Consider the following 26,278-nt stretch of genomic DNA (forward strand, 5'->3'; position numbering starts at 1 on the left):
ACTTGTGCGATGATCGTCGTTGCTACATCCTTATACCAATTTCTTATACAGATGTCGCATGATCACTTCCGATCGCGATCATGCCCGATCCGGATCGAAACTTTCGACCACGATCGGCTCCCACGCGCAGCTTGCGCAAAGGAACCAATCGCGACCGAGAAATTTGACCCTGATTGGGCTTGATCGCGATCAAAAGTGCGCCGTGCGACATGTCGATGACCTAGATGGTACATGACTTGAAAAACCGAACAGCGCTAAAAACGGGGCCGTACAAAAGCAACACGGCGCACTAATGTGCGTCTTCTCATTTGCAGGCGGAGATCACCATTGTTTTCCAGCCAGATGTTCTAGTGAGTGGTATGGCCATGACTACCTGTGGGAGAGCGCAGACATTATTTTGCAAGTTGGCTATTTCTCATTGCCCTTTTAACGTTGTGGCCATGCTATATTATTCTAGATTAAAAAATGCAGGAACAAAGCTTTGCGCTGGAATTTCGATAGTGTCATATGATGCAAGTTTCACTCACTTTCAGTGACCTGCTGTCCTACTTGTTTGAAGAGATGTTTCAACGTAACTTGCAATCACGGTATTGTAGTCATTGCGCAACGCATATTGCTATTTGATCACACTCGGGCACTGATGAGAAAGACAGTGCGAAGTAGGGCTACTTCCTATTTAGAAGCCTTTGTGAAAGTTACGGCATCTGTTGTTCGCAGTAAAATAAGGACCACTAGCTCCGAGAGATTTGAAAGCGTCTTGTCTCCCGGCATCCATCTATTCTAAAAATTGCAGAGACATTCAGTTAGGATGGGCTCCCCGCAGCAAGCAGCATGTGTTACGACAGAGTAGGCAAGCCTCAGCTAGGTGACTGGCCACGGCTGCCTGGTGTTAAGCGATCGGGCAGTGACGAGACGCTCCCCCCTATGTCCATAATTATCCGCTAACTTTATTCTTGATGCCTTTTACGCACTACACTCCCCTTCTTAACACTCTTTCTCGTTAGTCACCGTCACACTATTCAACGTTTACCGGCTTGTTGAACGGCATGGCAGCTGCTAACATTCCTATATTTATTTCTGCGTGGACTTCGATGCCATTTACCTACTTGCCTTGCCACCAGTTTGTTGCGGTGGTTGCTTAGCTTCCCTGGCCCAGCACCTCTGTCCTTGATATATTTTGCCATGTGTAAATCAGCATACTGTAGGTATTTCATTCTTGTCCTATTTTAAAGCGAAGCTTTTTTTGCCTCTTCCTTCAAATTTCCCATTGCTGCTCTCTTGCACGCCATATCGAGGGTGGTTCAGAGTGTGCATATATACATGGAAGGAGCATGGCAGAGAGGAAAGAAGACTTGAGAAACATGTTCGGACCTTTGCACTGTGTCAAATGTGCACAATGCTCTCTGGGGTTCCCTCGGCGTCGATCGCTACATTAGCCTCTTGACGCCTGCAATTAGCTCTGTCCACCTGCAAAAGCACTGCAGAAATTGCAACACTTACCTTTCTACTATATCCAAGTCCAGCGGAAAGTTAGATAGAATGGTAGAGAGGGGGGTAGAGAAAGCAGAGAATGGGTAGAACCGATGCAGTTGCAAAACGATTGAACAACAGCCTTGCCACTCTTCGCTCGCAGTTGCCATACAGAGGGGGTGGATAGAAAAAATGCGACTTGAGAAAGCAAGGAATCACTCTTATTATAGACATGAAAGTGGTTTCAGGAAAACTGGATAAACTCAAGTTCAAGGTACGGTGACATGACAACACCCCTTCCCCCTTTGGACTGTTACTAGCCCGCGCCTTGCTTTCACACTCAAGCTTTCTCTTTCATCCATGTGGGTCTATTGGCGCCCACCTCCTGAAGCCTTCCGTTCCATAGGAAAGAAGCAAGGGGGGGGGGGGGGTGATTTGACCCATTTGGCTGCGCCAATGCAGTTGGCCCAGATTTTCTGTGGCTGGTCATGTAAAGGAACTGAACTATTGACGCATTAGGGGCCCCCATGTCGCAGAAAATCCAGTGTTGGCATCCACCGTCGGTGGTGTTGTTCGTCAGAAACAATCATCCCGAATCACAAACCCACAGGCCTTGCTGAAATAATCAAGTTTCTCAAAGTAATATGCGTAAAAAAATTGGTACCAAGTCCGACTTACGCACCACCTACACACATGATAGCGTTGGATTGTAATTTAAATATACGAGACAATGTAATTTTGTTATGCAGAAACTCAAACACAAACCCCTTTTTCCTTGCTTACGAGGGTATCAGACATTAATAAATTACTGCTTGTTGCCTCTGCCGCATAGGCTTATGATCTGTTGCACTGCCCTGCACTGCCACCGGGATTGGACCACCAGTGTCGCAAAATATTTGGTGTCGGTACTAACAAGGCCCGAAACAATATCGCATTCCACTCTAAAGCTTAAGCCTGAAGCTTAAGCATCCTCCAAGTTCTTTTTGTAGCAGAAAGGATGAAAGGCAGATGCATTTGTAGAAAGAGCATCTCCTGCATTGCAGTCACTTACTTTGACCAGATATTACCAAGATGTGCAATAATTTCAGTGCAAGAATTTCAAGGGTACATCATCACTCTTATACACCAAGCCTCCACAAATACCAAGACTGACTTATTTTTCATTCCACAAGTGTGATCTAACAGTCTAGTTAAATATATTTCACTTTCTAGTCACTTTAAACTAAAGGCACACTTATGAAAGCATCTTTAATACAGTTCACATATGGTATTGCATGTCATATATCTCGCCAGCTGTTCAAAGCCATGTGCTCGAAAAGTTCTGCTGGGGACAGATGCCAACTTGTTGACTATGCAACTGCATGTAAGCTTCCAAATTAGTTTCTTGAAACAGCAACATAGGAGAGACAAGAAGGCAATAAGAAATGGCTTATACATTTTTCAGTAGCACATGTGTAAATAGAGAAGTGCTATTCTTGATTTTAGCTGCAAGTATTTTTTCTCTGGCTTACAAAGCACCTTGCCAGAAATAACAAATGTGTGTCATGGCATATGAACCAGAATAAGACTTCAAAAACTAATGAAAACAGTTTATTTCACGAGTTCATTTTCAACATAAATAATCTTCATCAGAAAAGCACTGGTCAGAGTCAAAAAGATGTCTTGCAAATAATAAAACTCAATAAGTGTGCATGAAATTTTTCAGCTGAAGCTGCCCTGCATCACACTGTCAGCATCAGTGTGTTTTCGTTGTAAGCTTATGGAGCAGGATTGTGTTCCCTTCTGCATGTATCAGGAACTGTAAAGGTGTAGATCATGAGTTGTAGTTGAAGTAGTCCAATGTAGTCGAAGTTGGTGCTGTCTCTGAATGTGCAATGGATGTAGACTGGCCTTGACTGGAGTGCAGAGGCAACGGCATGCTCAAAGGAGTAACTGCATCGATGCGCTTGCGACTCTGCAGCAATGGTGCAGGTCCTTTTCTCTGTGGAATGGGTGCCGCCTCTCTCTGGACAACTGCAACCACACTGCCACTTGGAATGCGGCAACGGTCCCTGTCAAAGAGGAAGAGATATAACTCACTTTTTCACATACAGTAATCCCTCTTTATAACAAAGTCAGTGGGACGGCGAAATTTTTTTTTATAAGCAGTAATTCTATATAAGCGACCATTCTAGAAAAGCTAAAGCAGTCGAGCTTTAATTGCACCACAACTGCAAGGAAGTCAAAATACAATGTATTCAGTGAAGCAAAACTTTATTCAGGTGCATAAAGGCAGTGAGCTTTGGCTGTTTCAAATTTTTACCGGGTGCGAGCAACCCCTGCTCTAATTTGACCACAAGGTTGTGGTCGCCACCCATGCATTCAACCTTGTTTCGCAGCAGGCGTAGGTACTCCCACATCTGCACCATAGTTGGCACTTCACATGGCTCTTCGTCCTCGTTAGAGCCACCAACAGTGTCAATTAGTATCTCCGCATGTCACTGGGGCGACCACGAGAGCAGCAGCATCAGCCAATGCGAATGTCTCGAAGTTGCCTTCTACCCCTTACCCAGCAATTTTATGAACAGTCTGGAGAGCGAATGAGGAGGGGAAGGCAGTGGCCGCTTTTATGGGGGGGGGTGCAGAGGTCATGCACTCATGCAGAGGCCAAGCACTCCCGCTCGGTGATGGAGTAATTTCTTTCAGCTGGTGACAGCAGACAGCTGGCGTAAGCTATCATGCACTCGGTACCATTCTGCTGTTGGGCGAATGGTACCGAATGCTGTTGGCCGCTTGTGTCAGTGTGGACTTAGGTCAGAGCAGATGGATCAAAGTGGGCAAGTATGGGAGGGGTAGACAGAAACCCGATGAGAGCGGCAAATGCATGAGCTTGCTCGGGCCCCATGAGAACGGCGTGTTCTTCTTTAGAAGATCTGTCAAAGGCCGAGCAATGTCGGCGAAGTTTTTGACAAAATGGTGAAAGTAAGAACACAGGCCGACGAAGCAGCGCATATCAGAAGCAGAACATGGCACAGGGAAACTGCGTATGGTGTGAACTTTTTCCAGATCTGGTTGGACACCGGATGCGTCAACGAGGTGCCCAACATGGTAATCTGACGGTGCTCGAGTTGTGTGCTTGGGACCTCTTTACACAGGCAAAATTAACTTAAGTTCCCATATTTAACAGTGATGAATCGGGCTACTTGGTGTATGTTCATTGTTATTGCACCATGTACAGTACACACAAACCAGGACAAGATAGACACTGAATGGGAATGAAGATGCAAACCGACACGAAGAAGTGCAAACTACCAACTGGTTTATTGTCACATCAGATCACATATCTAAATGGACACAACGATGCACCATGTCTGCTTGAAACAAGTGGAGAAGGAAATCAACAGATCCTCTCAGACAGCGTCCTCACATTTTCTTGCCCTGTATTAAGATTTTCCTCATATGCGTGCCTCACGTGCGTATGTGAATTCGGCGACTGAGCATGACTGAAGGCATGCTCATGCACTTGTCTGTTAGAGCACAGCTCTTGAGCATCGATGTCCCTCGGCTTAACCGTGCGAACGCGCTCGTGCCACTGCATGCGCACTCATCGTCGTGTTCTATCACAACTGGCTCCGATGTCATTCATCATGCCAGCATTTCCATACTGATCCTCCCTCTGTGAAGATGCTGACGGCAGCAGCCGACTGCCAGTCGGTGTGGTGATTTCGGTCTCAAATTCTTTGCCTCAATATATCGCGAAATGAAAACATGTATACAGCTGCGCTTAAATTTCGCATTAAGAAGTATCGTAATCGCCGGACACTTTTTTCTTCTTCTATCTCTATACCCTCGGAAATTTCTTTTGTCAATTTTAATGCGCAAGCATTCTTTGGCGAACACCCCAGCAAAATCTGCCTGTCACACGAAAAGTGTAATGCCTTGCATCCGCACAAAATGCGTAATTTGCGAAATTAAGACATTTAATGGTTATAGTAGTGTAAATTTAGATTATTGGTAGCTTTATAAGCGATAAGAAACAGCTGAAACAAAAAAAATTAAATTAATCAGAGAAAAAAAGCGTTCTCGCCAGACCGTTCGTCAGGCGGCCTCGAAAGCTTACTTTCCCGTATTACGGGTGTGTGTGCTTCCTTGCACACACACCCGTAAAACCTGTGGGCTGCTGAGTATAAAAACAGGAGCAAATCATTGGTACATGAGATAATAGCATGATGATGGTGATAATAATAAATTACTGGTGGCACTAAAGAAAGAACTGGCGACGTTGCCATCACTGAGTCAAGGTCCTAACAAAAAAAAAAAAGGAAAAAGAGAAAATGAAAAAAAAAAATTGCTGGCTCTCCCGTAATCAAGAGTAGATGTAAGCAAGAAATGGCAAACGCTAGAGATGACGCTAGCCACAATCTTAAAATGGGTGTAGTACAGATTCGCAGTGGCACACCTCACCCCACCGCACTACACCATACTGTGCACTGGTACATACGGACTCTGCCCAGCTAGAAAAAGAAAACTGTCTGAAGGCCACACGAATGGCAGCAAAAGATGCCAAGGGGAGAGAGTGCACTGCCCAGCTAGAAGAAGAATAAATTGAATTCTGAGGTCTTACATGCCAAAACCACAACTTAATTATGAGGCCTGTCATAGTGGGGGACTCCAGATTAATTTTGACCACCACCGGATTTTTAACGTGCCTCCAATGCATGGGACACGAGGGTTTTTGCATTTCGCCTCCATTGAAATGCGACCATCGGAGCCGAGATTTCATTTGCAACTTGTCTGGGCAGTAACTAGCGTATGTAATACAGTCCTGTACAAAGGGTTGAGGGCCAGAGACCACATTTTTTTCAGTTTTGACTGGTTGCCCGGGTGATCTCGTTTTGTTCTCTCAACTTGCCCGGATGTTCTCAAGTGGCCGGCTAATAGCTCTGGCTTTTAGCTCAAGGTCACTTGACGGTCACCAACAATGGGAGCTAAAAGCATTTCATGCTTAAAACAAGGGAAAAAAAGCAGCTGTGCTGAATCTGGTTGCGATGGCGTTACGACCCAGTTGTTACAATCACTTTGATGGGGCTATGCAGCTTCCTGGCAACTTATCTCCACACCGTTCAGTACACAGATTTCATTTCTTCGTCACCGGAAAGGCAATGATAGACATGCATAAGCTAGGAAAAGCAAGTAAGTAAAAGCGAAGTAACAGCCGAGCCAAAGAACTCATTACTCATTAGGCTTACTCATTAGTAGACAATTCTCAGAATTCCTGTAACATTTCCTCTCTTTCTTTAGCGGTGACAGCTGTCTTTTCAAAGTTTGGCATGGGTTTGCACATTCTACAGTGCACGGTGAGATTTATAGAAACAGCTACCGGCTGGAACGTGTATCAGTGTTCTCTAAGCCTATCATTGAGACAACGTCCGATTTTCCCCACGGATACCTTGGCACATGAAAGTGGGAGCTTGTATATCACATTGCATTGACAATTTACAAACTTTTCCGCATGTTTCATGCTACATGTCTCCTTCGTACACTCCTCATCCAAATTTAATTCCTTGCACAAGCCTTTGAGTTTGATCGGTGCAGAGAAGAGGACTGTGATGTCACACCTTTCAGTGACCATTTTTAGGTGATGTGACAAGTTGTGCATGTAAAGCGAAATGACTGGTCTCTTAGTTCTATTTCTGCTCTTCTTATTCTACGGTTTTTCTGGCCTTTGATTTGCAGTATAATCTGTTTGGCAATTTGCACTACCATGTAATCAAGGTATCCGCCTTTCCAAATTCTAACTATCTGCCTATTTAGACTTTCAGCGATTGCATGGTGTCAGGATTTCTTAATTGCCTGCTCAATGCATAATTCGGCAATTGCTCTCTTTATAACATTCAAGTGGCCCGAGTCACAATGTAAGATTCTTTTTTCTCCTCTTGCTAGGACCAACATGTGTGATCACATTCAAGGCTTAATTTTAGATCCAGCAATTGTATCTTTGACGCTTCTTGTTCATGCATGAATTCAAGGCCTTTGCGTGCCTCTTGGAAAATTTTCAGCATGTGGTGGTAGCTGGTAGTTGGTAGTTTGCGCTTCTTGGTGTCAATTTGCATCTTCGTTCCCATTCAGTGTCCATCTTGTCCCTATAAGCATGTACTGTACATAGTGCAATAACAATGAAAGTTCCCATATTGAACCTTTGATTATTTTTCAAATGCAATGCAAATCATCTTCTTACTTTATTACCAGTGACGGAATTTCAGTTGGACGTTGCCAAACTCTATGATGTGATAAGTAGAGGATGCAGGAATGTTGAAGTGATGTTGCTCCCTGACTTTTCACTTCTGGTACTAATATCCAGCACACAAAACTGCAGGTCATGGTAAGACTTGCGTGTTTGCAACTTCTGAGGTGCTATCTACCAATCCTAGTTTAGCTTAATACGTTCCTCTTCAATGTCCCTTTCACAATTAGCAGGGGTGGCAATGCCCAAAGTCATTTTGGAGCACATGAAATTTCGTTCTAGAGCAGATTGGAGCAGACAAATTCTGATTTTGGAACAGTCTGTAGCATATATATATATATATATATATATATATATATATATATATATATATATATATATGTATATATATATATATATAATTATTATTATTATTATTATTATTATTATTATTATTATTATTATTATTATTATTATTATTATTATTATTATTATTATTGGAGCAGTCTGGAGGATGCAAATTTTAATTTAGAGCAGTATTATAATGAAGTGGGGTAACGGTCACAAATTCTTGCATTCTGCAGCATTAAAGAAGTGTTGAGAAGCAGCCTAAAGTCATTTTTCATAGTAATATTGTTTCAGGCACTGGTGGGGTGACTGGAGGTGTTTTGCAACAGAAGTTGTGAAGGAGCTGGAGTTGTTGAAAACCACAGTCGTTTATTACAAGATATTTTTAAGTAATGTGACAATGCCCACTTGCTCAAACCAAGATTCTGCAACTGAGTGACTCAGCATTTCCATTCTCTAGACTCATTAGAAGTACCCTGACATCTGGAGCTCACATTTTGTGATTTATTTATTTATAGTACCCTCAGGGCTTACAATGAAGCATTATAGAGGGGAGGGGCTAATAAATACAGATAAGTATGCAAGAAAGGAGAAAGGAAACACGAATACTAATTAGATGACAATGCATGGTACAACGTAAAAATAACTCGAGAGCGACACAAAAAACAAAAAAGCATAATGCGGTAAAAATATAATTATACAAAGAAAAACGGAAAACTTCAGTAATACAGATTAAATATAAATACATGGTACATAGGACAGGTTAGAGTGAGACAATAAGCACAGAATGATAGAAAATAAAGCATAATACAATACACAATGTTTGCAGATTAGGTAGATAATAAAAAAGAAAGCTTATCAACAATAATATTCAGGAGAAAGCGGAATTGCTTCCTTATACATTCACATCAAGGCATATTAGATAATATTAGTAAGTGCCTTACGGAAGTTGTCTGTGCTAGTTATACAGACTAGTGGATCCGGTAGGTGATTCCATTCCTGGCATGATTTTGGAAGAAATGAATTACCATAGGTAGACGTTTTGTGGAATGGGATGTTCACCTTATGACGATGGTCCAAGCGTGCGGAAGTAAAATGGGCTGGTTCGATAAAGCGTGATTTGAGTGTAGGAATTAAGTGGTATATTTTATGAAACAGACAAAGGCGAGCGATTTTTCTGCGTTTGGAAAGGAGAGGTATGTTGAGGGCAAGTCTGATGCTAGTTACGCTTGCTGTGCGCTGGTAATTGTTGAGAATAAAACGAACGGACCGATTCTGCACAGCTTCTAAGCTGTTAATTAAGGTTAATTGATGAGGGCCCCATATTGAGGATGCATACTCTAGATTAGGCCGAATGTAGGTGACATATAGCTGTTTTTTCAGGGAAGAAGGTGCGAGTGAAAAATTTCGTTTAAGATAGCCCAGCATGCGGTTAGCTTTTGATGTAATGTGTTCGATATGTCGTTTCCATGAGAGATTATTTGTAATGTGCACTCCGAGATATTTATAACAAGATACTGATTCAAGTGGGATGTTGTTAAGATGGTAGTTATAAAAAGATACTTGGCTGCGTGAGATTCTCATGAATTTGCATTTTGAAGTGTTAAGATTCATGTGCCAGCGGGAGCACCAGGTTGTAACGTTATCAAGGTCTGATTGTAATGTAACCATATCAGAATCATTAGTTATTTTTCGGTAAATTACGCAATCGTCGGCAAACAAACAAATAGAGCTAGTGATTTGGTTAGGCAGGTCGTTAATATAAATGAGGAAAAGTAAAGGCGCCAACACAGAGCCTTGGGGTACACCCGATTCTACTGGCACCTCTGGTGAGTCATTGTCATTGATGGTTACATATTGGGTACGATTAGAAAGAAAGCTGCAAATCCATTTGAATATTAAAGGGTCAATATTTAGAAGGCTTAGCTTATAGATAAGTAATTCGTGATTAACTTTATCGAAGGCTTTAGAAAAGTCTAAAAAAATACAGTCCGTCGCAAAACCTGAGTCCAAGAACGCATGCAAGTCTTTAGTGAATGTTATTAGTTGTGTTTCACAAGAAAAAGATTTTCTGAAACCGTGCTGATAAGGGCTAAAAAAATTGTTTGATTCAAGAAAGTTTACAAGGTGAGTGAAAATGATGTGCTCAAAAATTTTGCAGGGTACCGAAGTTAATGAGATGGGTCTGTAATTCAAAGGGTGATGTGGGTTTCCCGATTTAAAAAGTGGGGTAACCTTACCGGTTTTCCAATCAATGGGTAGGGCACTGTCGTTAAGTGATCTAGTAAAAATAAAGGTAAGTATGATGGAGCTGTATTCTGCAGTGTTTTGGAGAAACTTGGAATTAATACCGTCAATACCACATGATGATGACCGCTTTATCGTGAAAATTCTGGCTCGGATACCTGCTGGGTCCAGGGTAATGGGATCCATCGCCGGAAAGTTAGGGGATGTAAAAGGGGGATAGTTACTTAAATTTTCTGTGCAGAATGATTCGGCAAACGTGTTGTTTAGTACAGAAGCGCAAAGATGATTCGGAACTTGATCGCCTGAATCGTTTACGAGACTTATAGCGCTATCTTTGGTACATTTCATAACGTTCCAAAAACGTTTTGGGTTAGTTTTTAACAGAGACGGTAGGGTTGAGTTAAAGAAGTTAAATTTGGACATCTTTAAAGCGCTCGTGTAGGTTTTCGCAGCGGATGTATATGCTAGCCATCGATCAGCGTTTAATGACCTTTTGGCGGAACGAAAAAGTCTGGATTTTTTGTTGGATAATCTTTTCAGATGGTTATTGTACCAGGGGGCGTTAGAAGATTGATGAATTATTCTAAGTGGAATATATTTGTAGATAAGATGCATTACTGTAGTTTTAAAAGACAACCACATTTCTTGAACTGATAGGTCTACATGTGTTAGAAGGAAGTAGTCAAGAAAGGATGATAGCTCAGAGTTTATAGCGTTAAAGTTAGCCTTTTTGTAATCCCTAATATACTTGGTGTGTTTCTTTACTTTTGTAGGCGGGATGGAAATGTTAAAGTGTAAGATGTCATGGTCGCTTAAGCCAGGCACGTAAGCCTGGATGGATGTAAGCCCTCTCAATAAGCTAAAAGGAGTGAGAGTTCTCTCTTGACCTCTCTTTTTCGAAATCCCCTTACCACTTGCACCTTCCCTCGCCACTTGCCCTCTCAGTTTGCACTTTTTGACCGCAGTGATCACACACACACACAGCAATACAATCAACGCAATACAGTTAAACCTCGATATAACGAAGTCTGTAAAATTGGAAATTTGCTTTGTTATATTGAAACTTCGTTGTATTGAAATTTGACATATTATGCAAATAAGTACAGTTGCAGATAGATTTTTCTTACACCGAAAGGGGCCGCAGAATTTCCCAAATTATCGGCCAATCGAGAAAAGCAAATTGGAATGAGAAAACAAGTAATTTTGATAAATTTGGGAGTTGGCGACGAAAGACACGGCTTTCATGCCACGTACGCTGAGGACATCTTCACATCGGCGGTAAGAATTAAGCGAAGCCGGCCACGCTTTCGCGTGCACTCCGCTTTCGCGGCTTATAGCATCGCCCGCACTGGGATGACGCTATCAGGAAAAGCGCCAGCAGCGGGGAGCAAATGCTTAGTCTGCCTCTCACTCCAATAGGTCACCGAAGCTTGAGATTACACAACCTCCAATACTAAATGCTCGGGAAGACAGCTTACATAGTGCCATACCACCTCAGCACGCTCACTCTTCTCGCACGTGGCACATTACCTCTAAAGCAGGGTGTGCAGCTGCATATGCACTCAACAGCACTTACAGCCAAGAGCAGCCACGGCTGATACGCGCGCCAACTTACTCCCCCCACCTGCGCCTCTGCGCACGAGCACTTGATCATGTTAACGCAGGTTCTTTCGTTTCACCTGCACCACTGTGAACCAGTTCACGGCAGTTCACGAGAAGTTCAGAAATTGTGCAGCTCAATTTCTGCGGTGCAGGCATAGTGCGACACTCAATATGAATGCCGCGGTGCAGGCGTTATGTTATGTCCGACTAACGTGCACGGAATGCGTATGTTTGAGAGGTCCTGCACTGCAGGTATGACCGGCTATTGGAACGTAAATACACACTACACTTGCGTAGACACATCAGACATGCGTAAGTGGGGTTTTAACGGCGCTTGCTCCCATGCACTGCATCATCTGCTACGCTGCTGCTTCGCACCTGTACACCTGCACCAAGTCGGCATGGACAGTGGAGTGGGTACAGCAAAATCATGAACCAGCCCTGCACCCTTTCTGCACCTTTTGAAACGAACAGCTGTTAGTTTCAAAAGGTGCAGAAATACTAAGCTCAGAATAAAGGTGCAGAATTACTCAGCTCGAAATACTAAGCAATCCCTGTGACCACTGCTCCAAAGCATTAAGTTTCAGGAGCGCAATTAGCACTGCACAGAAGTTACTGTGTTTGGCAAGAAGGCTGCTTCCACATTGTACTTTGACGGCGCATGATTTGAGAGGTGCATTTGCAAGCAGCCGCTTGTAATTCAATCATTTGACCATCTGCTCCGCGGAAGTTTCCGTTTATTGTCTCGGCATTCCTTTGTGCAGCAGTAAAATTTCGTTATATTGAAATCGCATAGAAACACACTTCATTATAAGGAGCTTCTAAATACATGGTGTTCTACGGACAAGAGGTTATGAAAAGCTAAATACTTTGTTATATCGAGAATTTAGTTATATTTAAGTTCATTCTATCAAGGTTTAACTGTATTAGGATTCGCAATCGTAGGGTTGTACACTTTGATCAAGAGTAGCTGTCATAGCGCCGGCGTGACTAAAAAACCAATGACAAAGAAAAAATTCAGTGATAAGTTCGTGGTAAATGCTCGAGAAATGCATAAGCATTACGTCGAACTTCTTTGAGGTCCTGGATCTAAGATTTAAACCATTTTCACAATATCGCAGTGTTGTTCAGGAGCTGACTCAGCACAGATTCTGCCTCTATGAGAAGTGAAGTGCAACTGACGGTGGTCTGGAGCAGACTGAGGCGATGGCACTTTAGCGCCACAACCCTTTCCCTCTCTTAAGCACCCATTCACAGCTGTGATGCTCTCTCTACTTCCTTCCCAGCTTCAGCTGGCTTCTAGATCACCCACACTCGTCGAAGCTCTCTCATCCCCTCTCTATCTCTACCATGTGACTGGCTTCCCACACTTCAAAAAAATATACATTTGTTCACTTCTAGCACAGCCAGCAGTGTGCGCATGTTTGTGCAATTTTTCGTGGAAAAGGCACCAGCACAACCACATGACTCCTCCTCACCTGCTCTCCCTCACCAGCTCGGGTGGCAATATTGAAGAATGTTGTTACCTTTAGTTTTATTCACATACCTTAATTAGCTGCAGCTGTTCACGGAATCTAGCAGTCATAATACAAGAGTTACCTTTACACGTGCTCTGAAACCAAAGACGCAACACTTTACACCTCACTGGCAATCTTTTGCGGATACTTGCCAAAGCCAAAGGTGCCAAAGCTGTTCTGGCGCAGCTTCGCGCACTTATGGTTATTTTTATTTTCTGCTTTTGGCGCAATTGCTGCAGTAATCCCATCCCCAAATTAGGCGTAAAAGTAGAATAAAAGCAAACAAACAAACAAACAAACAAACAAGTGGATCATTGAGGAGAACAAACAAACATAGCACTCACTTGTAGGCTGTTACAACAACATTGCGGAAAGGTTCCTGGTCATAGCTTTGGGTCTCACAGCCAAAGAACTCTGCAAGCTCGTGCACTGCTCGGCGCTGCTCTCGGTTCATAGATGGGAAGCAATGGCTGCGGAACTTTTGCTTGGACTGATTACAATGAAAAGAAAGAAAAAATTACAAGCAACAATCAATATCCTTTCTACGCTCGGTCATTCCATGCCAAAGGTCCCAACCGTGGCGCTCAAGAAAAACAATTTCTCTAAAAAATTAAGAAATAAAACACGTATATAAGCATTACTTGAACAGTATTTCCCAAAAATATTTTGAACGGAAACAATTTTTTGTCCACGTGAGGGCCCTTTGAATTTCACGAAATGATGGAAAACCAAGTGCAAAAAGCAAATTCCCCAAAAATCGACCATTTGGTGCATATATCCAAAATTTGAGGTTTTATGTTGTTTGAACATTGTTCTTTCATTATAAAACAGTTTCACAAAATAACTTCATGTTTTTACTACATAGAACCGAGGTGAAAATGTGCAAATTCTAGCAATTTTGTAATATTTTTCAAAAAAAAAAAACAGTCAGGGGAGAAAACCTGGAATTCCTTTTATAGAACTTTCCCTAACAGGTTCTATGTTCTGAAATCTTATTTTCACCTATGTGATGCTCCCGTACTCTAAAATAAAAGCCTGAATTTGGCAAAAACGCTATTTTGGCCTATGTTCAGACGTTATTAACAAACTATGGCGGTCATGAAAAAATAAGCTGAAAAGTGTATATAATTGAGAAGAATAACAGGTTTCACCACAGAAACTTTAACCAACGTAATTCTGCGTTTTCATGGAGAAAAATTTTTTTTGAATTTGAGTCTCACCATTGCATAACTTTGCCTCGTGCTTCCACTTCACCTGATAGCATGATTTTTGTTGAATTTGTTTTTTGCACTTGGTTTTCCATCATTTCGTGAAATTCAAATGGCCCATACGTGGACAAAAAATTGTTTCCGTTCAAAATATTTTTGGGAAATACTGTTCAATTAATGCTTATAACCTGTAATTTTTTCTTATTTGAGAGAAATGATTTTTCTCAAGCGTCACGGTGGGGACAGTTGGTTTGGAATGACCCTGCTACATAGAGATAAAAATGATGATCACCAGTATGCTCATGATTAGTGTATCTTTTCCAACACCTAGGCTGCTTCTCACAGCTGAGATTCTTGCTTGTTTGACTAAATAAACTGTAGGTAGTCACCAATGGCTGCACGGATTCAACAGGTAAGTTGTTGCACAATGCCACATGGTTACCAGCTGCTCCCATACAGGAGAAAATTCGAAACAAGTAAGTTGTGGGGAGCACTAGAACCCATTTTTTTCAGCATACCATGCTACTGCACAACACAACAAATACAAACTATTGTGTGAGAAATTCAAGAAAAGCTCACCCATACCATCAAGAGTAGGTGCATAATTTTGCAGTTTGTGTGGCACATGGAATGAGATGTACATCACTGAAGCAGAAGTCCTTCAACTAAGGGCCCACAATATGCAAAAGTTGTGCATTCCATAGACAGGTTCAGCACACTGACTTTTTTGTTTTAATGTAGATTGTGCTCGCTAGGGGTGTGCGATTATTCAAAATTTCGATTATGAATATCATGCAGAAAGATAGAACATTAAAACAGTATTAAATTTAGCCACTGTCAGTCCAACTCAGCTCGGAATACTAAGCAATCCCTGCAACCACTGCTCCAAAGCACTATGTTTCAGGAGCACAATTACCACTACACAGAAGTTACTTTGTTTGGCAAGAAGGCTGCTTCCACTTTGCACTGATAACCACCCTTACAGTATATAAGTAATGTTTAAGTGACAATGTGACAACATACCCACAGCAGTAGCTCAGAGGCTATGGCAACCTGCAGCTAAGCACAAGGTAGTGGGTTTCATTCATGGATGCAGTGGCTACAATTCACTGATGGTGAATTGGAATAATGCTCGTGTGCCACACTTTCAGTGTACTATCAGCGTCAAATGAAACGCAAACAGCAGAGTTCATGGGTGAAGCACAACTGAAGGTATAGTGCGTGCCGTCCAGTCATCACCATTAATAGGCTTGCACCTCCGGTTTGACCACACTGCGCAATGATGCTCCCCCTATACTGCAATATTTTTGTTGCTGTTCTGGTTCTCTTTTATTTGAAAGTGAGAAAAGAAAAAGAGAAGAAAACAGGAGCTACACTATTGCAGTATAAGGGGAACATCATTGCACAGTGCAGTCAAACTGGATGTGCGAGCCTGCGTTGACTGGATGGCATGCAGTATACCTTCAGTTATGCTTCACCAATGCACTCCGCTGTTCATGCTTCACTTGACATCAATAGTATGTTAAAAAAAAACTTGCGTGGTTGAAAATAATCTGAAACCCTCTACAACGACATCTCTTATGATTTGGGAGTTGCTCTGGGACCATTAAACCCCATTAATAAATTTTTTATTAATGCAATGAGTTCACCTTGTGCAATTTCATTTGATTTCATTAGGCTGCAATTCTTCCAATATTATGAGCCTGCTGACTGGCCCATTCAATGACAGCTTCTCTATGGCTTGGCCTGGAGAAACAAAATGCTGCCAGCTTTTGTCCTAAGCAGATTACGATGACACTGACTTAGGCCCTATACAAGACAGTGATCTACCCGGTCCTTATGCAATGACAAGAACACAGGTGTGACATTCATGTCATGTGCACTTTGGCAACACACAATATGTCATAGTCATGCTGTGTACACTAGTGCTACACTGCACAGCGCACTGTCACAAGCCAGTGCAAGATATGCATCCAATTTAACAAAACTTGTTGCTGAGCTAGCTGGTTCATGACTTTAAAAAAATGTTACGACACTAAGCAGACAAGGACGAAGTGATACACAAACGACACATGGTGCCCGTATGTGTCGTTTGTGTCTCACTTCGTCCTTGTCTGCTTAGTGTCGTAACATTTTTTTAAGGTCATGAACACAAACACAGATGAAGATGAAGTGAGACACAAACGACACATGGTGCCCGTATGCGTCGTTTGTGTCTCACTTCATCCTCATCTGCTTAGCGCTGTAACCTTGTTTTTACGCACCCAAATTGATGAGACATTGCATTACATGGCATATAGAGAAAAAGGTACCGGTAAAGCAAATGCACTAGTGACAAGGGCCAGAAGCATGGGTCTTGTCTGACTTCTCTGTGCTGCTTCCAGATTATCAGCCAGTTAAAAGCCACAGATCTCTGCACAGGCACACACTTGTTTGCAATAGCAGATGTTACCTGTCGTGCCATTTGAACCAGCTGCGTAAGTGTTTGGTGCACTGAGAGCATAAACGACGGATTCTTGCGGGCCTCATCTTTCAAGAACTCGGAGTAGCATGGAGGACCCACTCGATTTGACACATCTGCATTCTGTATCTGCAGGGCATTCGCAAGCCGTCGATTTCGCTCCAACACGGCACACTCTTCATCACACTCCAGTCTGGGTTAAAAAGAAAAGAAAGAAAAGAATGTTTGTTTAAATTTAATCGCTCGTCTGCCGCACTGGTCTCAAGCTTATCAACAAGCAAACTCATGGCAGGCAACCAGCGCCTACGCAACACACTGAAAAAGACATAGACTGCAGTTTTTCAGGGTTGTTTGCGACATGTTTGCACTGGTTGCCCACCAGAGATTTGCTATTCCAATTTGCCCAAATCAATGCCACGCAATGAAAGTAGCATTTGATTCTCAGAATGGTACATCTAAATATTACATATCTACACAAATTTTGTGAAATTTTCACTTTCAGTGGTTGTATTCACTATGTTCGCCTTTTCAAAACAAACTGATAGCTTTGCAGTGCACTTTGCAAATTGCAGATCTTGAGAACAAGGAAACTCTTAGAGTAAACAAGAAAATAATGGAAACAGGCTATTTCAATGCACAACCACCTTACTTCTTCATAAGAGCTGTCATATGTGTAGCCTTCGTCAAAAAGAAACAAAGCCACTGGCTATAAGAGTGTTGTTGAGCCCCAGCTGCATCATGTTACACCCGTAGATCGCCTATGGCCAGGAAGCCTTGGAGCGTAAGGATAACAGTTTGCCTCCCTGTCCAGAACTTTCAAGTTATACAAGTGCAAGAGGTGACTGTACAGATATCCTGGAGCAAACGGCCATCAGGTGTGTGCTGACTTCATTTCTTTTGATGAAGGCTCTACAGGCACATATTTTCTGTAAAAAGACTTAGGCCCCATACAAAAACAACGTATCGCGGAGCACTTCAATAATTATTTTCAAAGTGTTTTTTCAAATTTCGATGATGGTATAAATCTCAACTGCATGTCATGTAACTCGACCTCTGATATTGTTTCGCAACTGGGTGTAGTGTCGATGTTGCTGAACCTCAAAGCTAAATCATCTCCAGGACCAGACAACATACCGAACGCTTTTCTGCGCAGGTATGCTGAAGCGTTAGCCCCTTTTCTTGTTATCTTCTGTTCCTCATTATCTTCGGCTAATCTTCCTACAGACTGGCTAACTGCACGTGCCGTTCCCATACCGAAAAAAGGTTACAAAACCCTAGTAACTAGTTATCGTGCAATATCATTAACTTCATCATGTTGCAAGTTAATCAAACATATTATAGCTAATGAAATAACCAAATTCCTAAGTGACAACAACGCACTGTCTCCTCATCAGCATGGTTTTCGGAAGGGTTTCTTTACTGTAACACAATTAACCACAATTATTCACAACTTTGCAAGTGCTCTTGACAAGTCAAGGCAAATTGATGTAATATTTTTAGACTTTAAGAAAGAGTTTGACCTTGTTTCTCACAATAAACTTATAGGAAAACTACAGTCGATAGACCTTCGAGCCTATATTATTAACTGGGTGGTGGCTTATCAGTCTAATCGCAAGCAGTTTGCTTCAATTGATAATTACTCTTCTAACGAACTTTCAGTAACCTCTGGAGCACCTCAAGGTAACGTGCTAGGACCTTTACTACTTCTAATACACATAAATGACATCACTAACAAAATTTCTCATCCTGTTCAAGTTAGACTATTTGCTGACGATTGTGTGTTGTTTAACGAGGTTACTTGCCATGAAGATCAATTAATGCTTAACTCTGACCTTCAAAACATTCTTTCCTGGTGCAGTCGGTGGGGTATGGAATTGAACAGAGAAAAAACTGTTTACATGTCCATAACAAAAAAAAAAATGTTGTTTGTCTATAACCTCGACTCTGAACCGCTAACCAAAGTCAGCCAATACAAATATCTCGGAATCACGATAACCAGTGACCTCAGCTGGAATAGCCACATTTCTAACGTATGTAACCCGTCTTTCAGGAAGCTTTGTCTCCTTAGGCACAAACTAAAGCACGCTCCCTCTAGTACTAGATTACTTACTTACACTTCACTCATCCGACCGAAACTAGAATATGCATGCATTGTGTGGGATCCCTATAAGAAAATTAACATTAACGCTTTAGAAATGGTCCAACGTAAAGCTGTCAGGTTTATTTTTTCTAAATATAGACTGAGTGACTCTCCTACTAGCCTAATGAATCAACATAATATTCAAATGCTACAGCTACGCAGGAAAATACGACGACTAAAATATCTTTTTTTGCATAAAAACAATTGCTTGTACCTCCACCCACAGGCTTATGTTAAACCACTACAGCGCGTCGAACACGGCATCGTCACGCTGATTCTTTAACACCTTATAACACCTGAACTAACCTCTTTAAGTTTTCCTTCTGCAGAGTGCGGAGTGCCGGTTAAATAAACGTTTTCCTCGAGTTTTCCTAATTCATATTACATGCAGATAAAACTTTTTTTTTCCCATTTTGTGTCCCAAAAATTTCACCTCGTACTATACGCGGGTTTTTACGGTATTCGCTAGCTATCCAGTCGCAGTGAGTCGGACTTCCTTGATTTATTGCGCGCCCATTGGCATGCTTTGTGGATAGCAACTCGGCATTAGTCTATAAAAGGTGCAATAAATGCCCTTGTGATTGTTTGCACTACTGTGATGTCGTTCCTTTGTCCCAAGAGCACAGGTGAGAATCCCAAACACTTCACTTCAGCAGTAATATACTGTGAGGAGAGAGTGGCGGCGTAAGCAGACAGAGAGCTTCAGGTGAAGCAAGGCAAGGCGCAGTTCTGGAAGGCAGCGTGCCGTGTACTGTAGTTGTCAGAAGGACCAGGCAGTGCGTGTGTGGCAGCAAGAAAGGAAAAAAAATTTAATTATGGGGTCTTGCATGCTAAAACCACAATCTAATTATGAGGCACGCTGTAGTGGTGGACTCTGGAAATTTGGACCACTCGGGGTTCTTTAACCTGCACCTAAATCTAAGTACACGGGTGTTCTCGCATTTTGCCTCCCTCGAAATGTGGCTGCCGTTGCTGGGATTCAATCCCGCGAGGGCAACAGAGGAAGGAAGACGCAGGTGGTGCACAGTGTATGTGTGTAGTGTGGTGAGCGTAGATGGACAGAATGTGGAAAGCATGGGGGAAGAGTCGCGGAGTGCAGTAATAAAGTTAATATTTGCAACAAACGTGTCGGCCTGTTGTCGTTCGTAGGGATACAGTCACCATCAAAAGCTTATGGGGTGCAGAATCTGGGAAAAGCTGAAAATTTTTCAGTCTCAGCATAGCGTCTGGAATTAGGATTTGCTACTTTTACTAGTGCATGTGACTAACTGGCTGCAAAAAAAAAAAAAAAAAACTGGGCAGAAATTAGGTTTTTCTAGCAGAACTCACATCCTGCAAGCTTTTGACATTAACTGTACATGTGTGAGGAGACAGGAAAAAGCAAACATTAAGTGAGGCAAACCTTCATGAGAGGTTTACCGCATTTACTCGAATCTAATGCGCACCTTCTTTCTGAGAAAATGGGTCCGAAAACTGCCTGCGTGATACGATTAGATACAATTCCAAAGCTGTGTTCACGGCACTGGCAAAAGCCTACTGTCAGAGCCATGACACACACCGTCATCGTCAATGTTGCGAAGGTTGCTGTCGGTTCATTTTGTGCTCAATGACCTCAAGCAGTATTTTTGGCCAATAATCTTTGGACGTATTATCCCTCTCACGAGATTTAGCATGACTTGGCACTGGATGCATCAGCATAATTGGCCCCAGCATTTCTGGCATTGTGCCAAGCTCACAATCTGCACACAGTGCCGGCAATGCTTTCAGACACATACTTCGACAAGTCCGATGCAGAGTCTCGCAAAACTGATAGTAATACAGTCAACTTACGATTTTTCGGACTCCCTAAGGGCCGCGAAAATTTCCGAAAAATTGGGCAGCCCGAAAAAATGAATACGTGCCTTTTACTGCCTCCAAGAGATAAAATCGCCACAGGCACGTCCAAAATAGCTCTAAATGCCTGACAGTACATGTATTAGGCTTATTGGTGCTCGTACTGTGATAGGAAACGGTGGATGAACGCGTGTATAATTAAGAGAAACGTACCGTGTCCTGTGACAACTGCCCCTTCCCACTTTTGATATGCTTCACCGCAATACCTCGCATATGCTTCACCGCTTAACATTTCTGTACTAAGGCGAAGCTGGCTTTCGGGATCTGGCATTTTGCAACGTGTCGTGCTTTCCGAGCTTCGACACCATTCGCGAGGACTACAAAGGCGGAGTCCGCGCGATTGCTAACAGTGGCGAATTGTTTAATTGAAAAACACCGCACCGAACAGCAAGAAGCTTCGTAGCGAACGTCGAAGTAGTTACGCTTAACGTTGCTGCGATGGTGGCTGTGGCTGCTAGCGGATCTGCGTGCGAGAGCGCTGGCTAGAGGTGGCGAGATAATCCATATGGCGGCGGTGGCGACTTCGATTAATGCCGTTTCGGATATGTGGTCATGGCAAAACGTCCGGGAAATCGGACGGCGAAGGTTGCTTGCGTCGGAAAATTCAGACGCTCTTATATATGCAGTGCCACAAATGCGTCCGAATTATTGGGCATGTAAGAAAAATTGGGCCTCCGGAAGATAGGTTGTTGACTCCTCGGTATCTAGGATACCAACCTATGTGCTGAGTATCTGTGGCCAATGAAGCACAAATGGTGACCACACCACTTTAATTACAAAAGCTCATTCAAAACAAAACAATCCCGTCCGTGAAGGCAAATTTTGCATGTCTCATTTTTGCGATTAAGAACATGGGGGTGTATGCTATGTTTTTCTTTTATAAATCGGTGACATATTACATTGAGGTGCACATTTATTTTCCTACTTTAAGCCCGTGGAAGTTGGCTGCACATTAGACCTGAGGCCACATTAGAATCGGGTAAATATGGTAGCAGTTCTCCTTATTGTACTTCATGTTGTTTTCTCTTTTTCTCTCTCCAGTCTTCTTGAGAATGGGCAGAACTACACTTCGCAAGTGAAAGCACTATCACTGCTGGGTATGGAGCACCCTGATAAAATGCTATTGGCCCTTCTTATGAATCACACATTCCACCACAGCAAGCAGAGGTACATACCTGGAAGGCCTGCTTCGAGCCATGTTGACCATGCGAGTGATGTCGACACTCTCTCCAAGCTGGATGTCTTGAATCTTGGAGGCTAGTAGGGAGGCGGACAGCTGGTGGAAGCTCGGCTGCTGAGCTTCTGAGCTACCACAAGGAAGCTTTCCCGATCGTCGACCACATTCACACGAGATGCTTACCTGTGCACATGAATGCAATGGCACTTTGCTGTACACTGGCACTTTGCTTTGTTGTCTCAATTTAAAAGTTGCAAAGGCATTCCTTGGTACTGCACTTTTTTATATTCTCTACAGTGTGATTTGCTAACCTAGTCCAGGCTATAACAAGAAGGAATGCTCAGTGTTCCCTAAGCAAGCATTAGTGCAATGCTGCACTGTCACTGGCGGAAGTGGCATCTTGGATGGCGGGAAAGTTGGAAAGATGCTACCTTCTCTATGCTGCTACACTCGAGAGACTGTACTGAACAGTACTGAATAACCTCTGGACAAAATGTATGAAATGTCTGCAACAATACTACCCATCAACGAGATTACAATAGTTTGTTAATTTATTACAAGAACTACCTATATACCAGTGAAAAAACAAGTATACAGACACTTAAGATGGAAAACATAGTTTTAGTGTGCCATAAGCCTGATTAAACTGGCTGCAAGGATCCTTTTCTAACTACCACACTTTTTAGTTTTGAAAGTGCTTTGGCTTATGGGCTGAACACAACAGCTCAAGCCCTGCTCAGCTATGAGATTCTGTATCTTGGGCACAGCTCGATGCATATGGCTGTTTTCTCATTTCTCGCAATGTGTATGCATGAAAGCTACCTGATGGTGCATACTTTCTGAACAAACATTGAACTGCTAGTGTCTGCTTCCCAGCAATATTGATGCTGTGTGCCATCTTTCAAACATGATGAGCAAAACGTGAACAAGGTGAATGCAGGAGCCAACGTTTCGACAAGTGGACTTGTCTTCTTCAAGGCGACATATGCTTTCCTCGCCACAGTATATATAGGTGGGGTTCTTCTAAAGGGGAGAGGGTGTGAGGTGGGAGGATGCAGAAACGAGGGAAAATGTGTTAGCGTGTCGAATTGAGAGTAAAGAAACGCTGAGTACAAGGTCAAAGCCAGGCCCCCCACCCTGGTCAGTCAACACACGCGCGTTAGCCGGCGTGTCTAGGGCGTCTGACACGCCGGCTGACAAAAAAAAAGGAAAGGGAAGGGTAGAAGAAAAAAAAAGGGAGGGGGTACGCCAAGAAATTAAACTAAGTGTTGTTGCCTATAGCTTGAAGTTTAGCATAGCGAATAGATTCTAAAGCTCCCTTTGAAACGTTTATGCCTATTGGTTGCAATGTCTTGAACTTATGGATAAGGTATGATTGAGTTGGCTCCTTGAGCCAACTCAATTGAAAGCACCATGCACCAACTCTGACCGGTGCATGGTTCGACTTGCTGAATGCCATTTTTGAACGGAGCTTCCTTGCTGCCTCACGAAGTGGTGCTACTGCAAATCCTTGCTCACCATCATTGTTTCTGCCTAGTTCGTGGCTACAGCAGTTCCGGTCTCAGCTTAGTAAGCCATGTCAAGACAATCCAGCACCTGTTTTGTTTGTTTCTTTGTGCACGACGCTGCGAGTAGGCCACGTTTTTCGTTTGTGCGACTGGTATCGGCGTGATGGCGTGGTGATGTTTGCTTTGTGTGCTATGTCGAGGTTGCGGTGATGCAACGTGGCATACGGAAACATAGCGTCAAGTGTCTAATGGCAACGACAGTGCCTGCGCAGACTGTGCTGGGGAATGCCGGCAAGCAGGTGCCGGGAGCCTAGCACCCTACTGACGCTGAAAGTGTTCTGCCGAGACCTGTGCAGTGGTTCTGGACACCGTCTCATTTGACAGTTTCACAGGTGCTCACGCTGCTGTACTGACATGCGCAGAACTCAATGGCGGCGAGATCATTCGTCAGGTTTCTGCTGTACCGCCGGACGACTCCGAGTCGGAAGATGACGCACCCTGTGCTACACTGCCGTCGCATGCGGAGCGTGCACAAGCACTGACTGTGCTTTCAGCCACCTATAGTGACCGTACGACCCTCTCCGAGATTCAGGCTTATCTGATTGCACGTAAACGGAACAGCGTCCAACGGCGCATTCACAATTTTTTCAACCCTACTGCCGAGCCCGAATAAGTGTGCAGAAATAAAGGATTTCTTTTTTTCTTAATCTGCTTTTTCGGACACCTGTTTATTCGGGCATTTCCGCAGTCCCCGTGAGGTCCAAATAAATGGTCGGCAATGTATTTCACACAAGAAACTGATAAGCATACATTCATACAAGCTTCTGTGATAAAGGTACGCAGTCAGTATTGGTGAAGCAGCAACCATGGCACTGTTGCTACATACTTACTACATACAAAGTGACGACTAATTCAAGTCGCTGATCCAAGCAAAGTCTCACCAATGTCTTGCAAGTTGAAGTGGCTGGGCACGGTGCACCTGGATGGCAAGGCTCACCACAGGGGTGGCCGCACGATGGCCGCGGTGTCATGCATGGCTGGGTACACACTTGTGCAGAACCCTGGAAGCGACACTCGCCCTCATGGCAAGTCTGCTGGCACTGGTGCTGTCCACAGGGCAAGTCACGCAGACATGGCCGCCCACAAGACAGGCCTTCCAGAAAACAGGGCACAGCCCGGCGTTTCTGCAAAAAAGCCATAGCAAAAGTAACAGAAAGAAAGCGTCTGATGGATGTGCTGTTAGGCTTCTGGAAGTCAGTGCATCACTAATTTCTGAAATTAGTGCAAATGCTTCAAGGAGCGTGGGACAAATGCTAGATGGCAACTATATTTATATGCACAAAGCCACGCATTGTCATTGTTGCCAGTTGTCATTGCATATGCACAGACACTGAGCACATGTATCTCTAATGTGAGATCTGCATCTGCAACATGCATCTACAGCTCTAATCCGGTACTTGATTTACTGTTAAGAGGAAGCTTCAGCTAGGGCATTCCTATATAAACATATGGGAACAGAGAAATTGTTTTCCTCAACAACAACTGAACCAAACTGATGAGGTGTGTTGCACTTAAAAAATAAAAGCGAAAATCTAAGGGACTGCTGGAACAAAACGTTGATTTAGACCTGCTATTTTTAATAAAAGTTGTTGAAAACTTCAAATTTTCAGAAAACGAAACTACAGTTGAACCCAACTATATAGAACCTGCTTACATTGAACTGTTCTATATATGGAACAATTTCTGGACACGGTATAGTTACAATGAGTATATATATAGCAAAAATTACGCTTACATCAAACAAAAATAGCAGCAACTCCCGATATATCAAACGTCAAGCGGGAAAGTGCCCTCAGAAGTTGGCTTTCCCCCACCGCGGCGGGTTAACCCGGCGACGTGGCTCTATCCAACCGCGCTCCCTACCGTGACCGCGCTGCCTCAAACGAGCCGTCGACACTCCCCTGCAAAAAATGATCCTGGCCCGCCCACAGCGCTTGCTCAGACAGCCAATCAGAGGCTCTTGTGCCCTCGTCGTGCATGATGGCGAAAGTGCGAGTTGTCTCGCTGCTTTTCTGGTTCGTTGTGTGTGCGCCTTGTGGGCCTTCTCCGGCAGTGTTGCCATGAGGAAGCAGCAGAATTCGCCTTTCGTCATGAAGCTCGAAATCATAAATCGGGTCGAACACTGTGAGAAGTCGGATGTCCCCGCAGTGTGCAAGATTCCATGGAGCACTCCCAGCATGATCTTGAAGATTAAGGGAAGGTTAGGGCTAAAGCGGCCAAATTCGCGACCCGGTGCCCATGGTGCCCGTCCCATACACACAGCCGTGTACGAGCGGTTCATCTGAAATTGCTTCAGCCGTGCCGGCTTCTGCGAGCTCGGTGATGACTGTAAATTCTGATGAATGCGACAAAGCCATCGCCGGTGTTGCCAAAGTTTGGAGCGAGATGTCAGAAAGTCCGGAAGCTGTTGAGGAATCAACCGTGGACGAGTTTGTGAGTGCAAAT

At 43.3% G+C, this 26,278-nt stretch overlaps 1 protein-coding gene and 1 long non-coding RNA gene across 3 annotated transcripts in view; one reads left to right on the forward strand and one right to left on the reverse strand.

Moving 5' to 3' along the window:
• Positions 1–81: 81 nt before the first annotated feature.
• On the forward strand, positions 82–22,270 carry LOC142571566 (uncharacterized). Its single transcript, XR_012825903.1, has 4 exons — positions 82–227; positions 315–399; positions 17,809–17,930; positions 22,130–22,270. It is a non-coding gene; the product is annotated as an uncharacterized LOC142571566 (long non-coding RNA).
• The window catches only part of stc (nuclear transcription factor, X-box binding stc), a 42,647-nt gene continuing 19,416 nt past the window's right edge, over positions 3,048–26,278 (reverse strand). For both annotated transcript variants that reach the window (XM_075680034.1, XM_075680033.1), the window contains exons 8-12: positions 24,715–24,957; positions 22,264–22,448; positions 17,047–17,248; positions 13,731–13,876; positions 3,048–3,521 (exon numbers count right to left, since the gene is read on the reverse strand). In XM_075680034.1, the coding sequence (XP_075536149.1) occupies positions 3,284–3,521; positions 13,731–13,876; positions 17,047–17,248; positions 22,264–22,448; positions 24,715–24,957 (1,014 nt within the window). In that variant the 3' untranslated portion in view covers positions 3,048–3,283. The remainder of the gene's footprint in view (positions 3,522–13,730; positions 13,877–17,046; positions 17,249–22,263; positions 22,449–24,714; positions 24,958–26,278) is intronic.

The sequence above is a fragment of the Dermacentor variabilis genome, chromosome 2, assembly GCF_050947875.1.
Source record: "Dermacentor variabilis isolate Ectoservices chromosome 2, ASM5094787v1, whole genome shotgun sequence".
NCBI classification, from domain to species: Eukaryota; Metazoa; Arthropoda; class Arachnida; order Ixodida; family Ixodidae; genus Dermacentor; species Dermacentor variabilis.